Source organism: Bison bison, unplaced genomic scaffold, assembly GCF_000754665.1.
Source record: "Bison bison bison isolate TAMUID 2011002044 unplaced genomic scaffold, Bison_UMD1.0 scf7180017864146, whole genome shotgun sequence".
NCBI classification, from domain to species: Eukaryota; Metazoa; Chordata; class Mammalia; order Artiodactyla; family Bovidae; genus Bison; species Bison bison.
Window position 1 is genome coordinate 1,948,006 of NW_011494718.1, and position 2,827 is coordinate 1,950,832.

Sequence of the window (2,827 nt, forward strand, 5' to 3'; positions counted from 1 at the left end):
TTTCTTTTAGCTTACTTTCCATCAGATTCTGTCCAACCAAGTCATCTGAAGTTCACCAGATTACTCTCTGGGAACTTTTCCCATATTCCATGTTCACCTCCAAGAAAGACATTTTGTGCAGAGGAAAACATCTGAGGAAGTCAGTCTTGGGTCCTATATATTCCTGGCATTTTGCTAGTTCAACCACTGTAGACAAGTGTCACCCAGTTTTCCATGGAATCATTGCCCTCCAGAATCCAGATAAGGCTCCAGGGCTCTCTCTGAGCTCTGCAGCTGCCTCTAGAAACCCGAGAAAGCCACATCAGCGGAGATCCTGGTCGGACAAAGAACCTTCCATGGAGCAGGCGGTGTGGGAGGGCTCTGCCTTGTACCAGGGCTCTCACACACTCACACCAGGCTTCACACACCCGCAGAGCCCAAGGAGACAGCAGTCAGTTTCACAACAGTGGAGTTCATTCATGCTTTCTTGTTCAGTGCAGTCCCATACCTTTTGGGGAATATAGAGATCAATAAAATATGTCAGTTCTCCAGTTTATGATTTAATGGATGAGATGGATAATGTTCCTGTAGTACTAAATATTATGAGTGGTACATGGTCTAAGGCAGTATGAAAAAAGAAGAAGCTGACTTCAATTGGAGACATGAAATCAGGTACTATGTAAAGTGTCCAACAAAGTGTCCAGCAGGTAGTAAACACTCAATGATTTTTGGTTATTATACTACAATCAGGATTGGCCTCACATAGGAAGCAGCATTTGAGACAAAGTAGGATTGGCAGACATATCATAGGATGCCCAGTTAAATATATATTTCAAATAAACAACAACAATAAATTTTTAGTCTATGTCCAAATATTGAATGGGACATACACTAAAATATATTTGCTGTTTATCTGACATTCAAATTTAACTGGGCATCCTAGTTTTTTATTTGCTAAATCTGGCAACTCCTTAGAAAAGAAAATTCGATAAAGAGCAGGGAAATAAATGAGCAGGTCCAAAGTTACAGAAACTGAAAACAAATAATATTTTCATGGCATTTAAAATTTTCCAATAATTGTTAACACTTACTACTGAGTACTTACTATGTGACAATCTGAGGGCTTTACAAAGATTAACTTATTTATTCTTCATAAAAATGTGTGGCAAGTTATCACTAGAGGAATCTGAGGCATAAAGAAGTAGAGTACTTGTCCAGAAGCAGAGCTGGGAAATGGTGTAGCTGGGATTGTGAATCTAGGATATTTGGCTTCAGGGGCTGCCTGTCCTAACCATTCTGGAGAGAGGGAAGTCATCTCTGCTCACAGTAAGCTTATCGAAGCCCTTCAGGATCAGTTCATTGTCACAGTCAGTCAAAAGTCAGATCCACCAACCATCATTCCTATGTAAACTGAAATCTCAGTTGTCAAATCCCTACCTCCTGGTGGGCTATGGCTAGCCCATCTCTGCCACCTCTGTATTCTTTCAAGTACTCCAAGAGTAGGTCCTCCCACGTTCCCCCTTGCATTTCCAAAGTCACTGTGTTCCTGGAATATGGAATTTTCCACGAACTGGGCTACCTTTGCAATAGCTTATCAGAAGCAAACAAGCTTGGGGAATTGAGCAAGAAATTCTAGGACAACAACATTACAGAAGGAGCGAGGGATGCAGGGTGCATGTTGACTCTCTCAATGGGACAAAGATAATGATTAATCAGACCTCCTGCAGATTTAAATGGGATGTGGACTGGAAGAGGAGGCAGTCTTCCTTTCTTTCAGCTGGGTGCTCCTCTTGAGTCAGCCCTATCCACGGCAGAGATGTTTTCCGTGAGGGACCTCTGCCTGGTCCTGAGTTTGGTGGGTGCAATTAAGGTATGGCCTTCTCTATTTCCTTTTCTCTTTCTTTCTGGTGTTCATTCTACAAAGAGCTTGCAGGTCTGAGGCAGCTATGTGTCTGTCATCACACACTGCTGGCTTTATAAACTGTAGCCTGGGGAGGGAAGTTCCCAGATGGGACTGACATCTCAAGAATACAGGGAATATGATCCTAAGAAAGAGACTTAGCTGGACCAAAGTGTATAAATTCACAGGGGAAGCTTCTGCACCTGTAGCTTGGTTTTATATTGTTTGTTTGTTTTAAAGAGAAGAAATATTTGCTATCTTTGTTGCTGTAAAGACTTGGGATTGCTAGCTAACAGAACATTCTTATCATAAGAATTTTTAATCTAATTATTAATTTCTATTTGCCCATAACATGCAGAGCAATGGTTTAATGTAGCTTTTCTAAAAGTTTGTTTTTCTGTTTAAGACAAAAGAAAATTAGCTATTTTTGAAAACAAATTACACAGCAAAATCAGAAGAGATTAATTGATAAACCAGTATGCTTTTTGGAAGAAATTGTATGCTTTTAAGATAATCACAAATATTGCAATAATTCCTAAAGTTTGACTACAGAGATTTACAGAAAAGAAGACAAACTTTATTCAACAATACTTTTGAAACACATTAATCTTATGAAAACATGATAAATCTGTTCTAAAAATTCAGTTACTTCCAGGCTATGAACTATCCTGGTTTCTTTCTTTCTCTTTACTGCTTATAAACCCTACCAGAGTAGAAGAAACTAAAGAATATTTCTAACATAATTTTCTCCCTTACAGTAAGCAATAAATAACCATTTTTATAGGAAATAAGACTAACAGCATTTGCTAAAGTTATATTTTGCATAATGCATACATTTCATTTATTTCTCCACTATTGGCATAAATATTTAATTTTTACCTGTTTTTATTATCCTGTCATTTTATTCCAAAGTATGTCTAAATTTATAATTTTATTTTTTAAACAAAA

The 2,827-nt window shown here is 38.1% G+C and overlaps 1 protein-coding gene across 1 annotated transcript in view; it reads left to right on the plus strand.

The window, feature by feature from the left end:
• The first annotated feature begins 1,721 nt into the window (after positions 1 to 1,721).
• FGA (fibrinogen alpha chain) overlaps positions 1,722 to 2,827 on the plus strand; it is an 8,155-nt gene continuing 7,049 nt past the window's right edge. Inside the window, exon 1 of the mRNA XM_010840716.1 lies at positions 1,722 to 1,849. Coding sequence (XP_010839018.1) covers positions 1,796 to 1,849 — 54 coding nt within the window. The 5' untranslated portion in view covers positions 1,722 to 1,795. The remainder of the gene's footprint in view (positions 1,850 to 2,827) is intronic.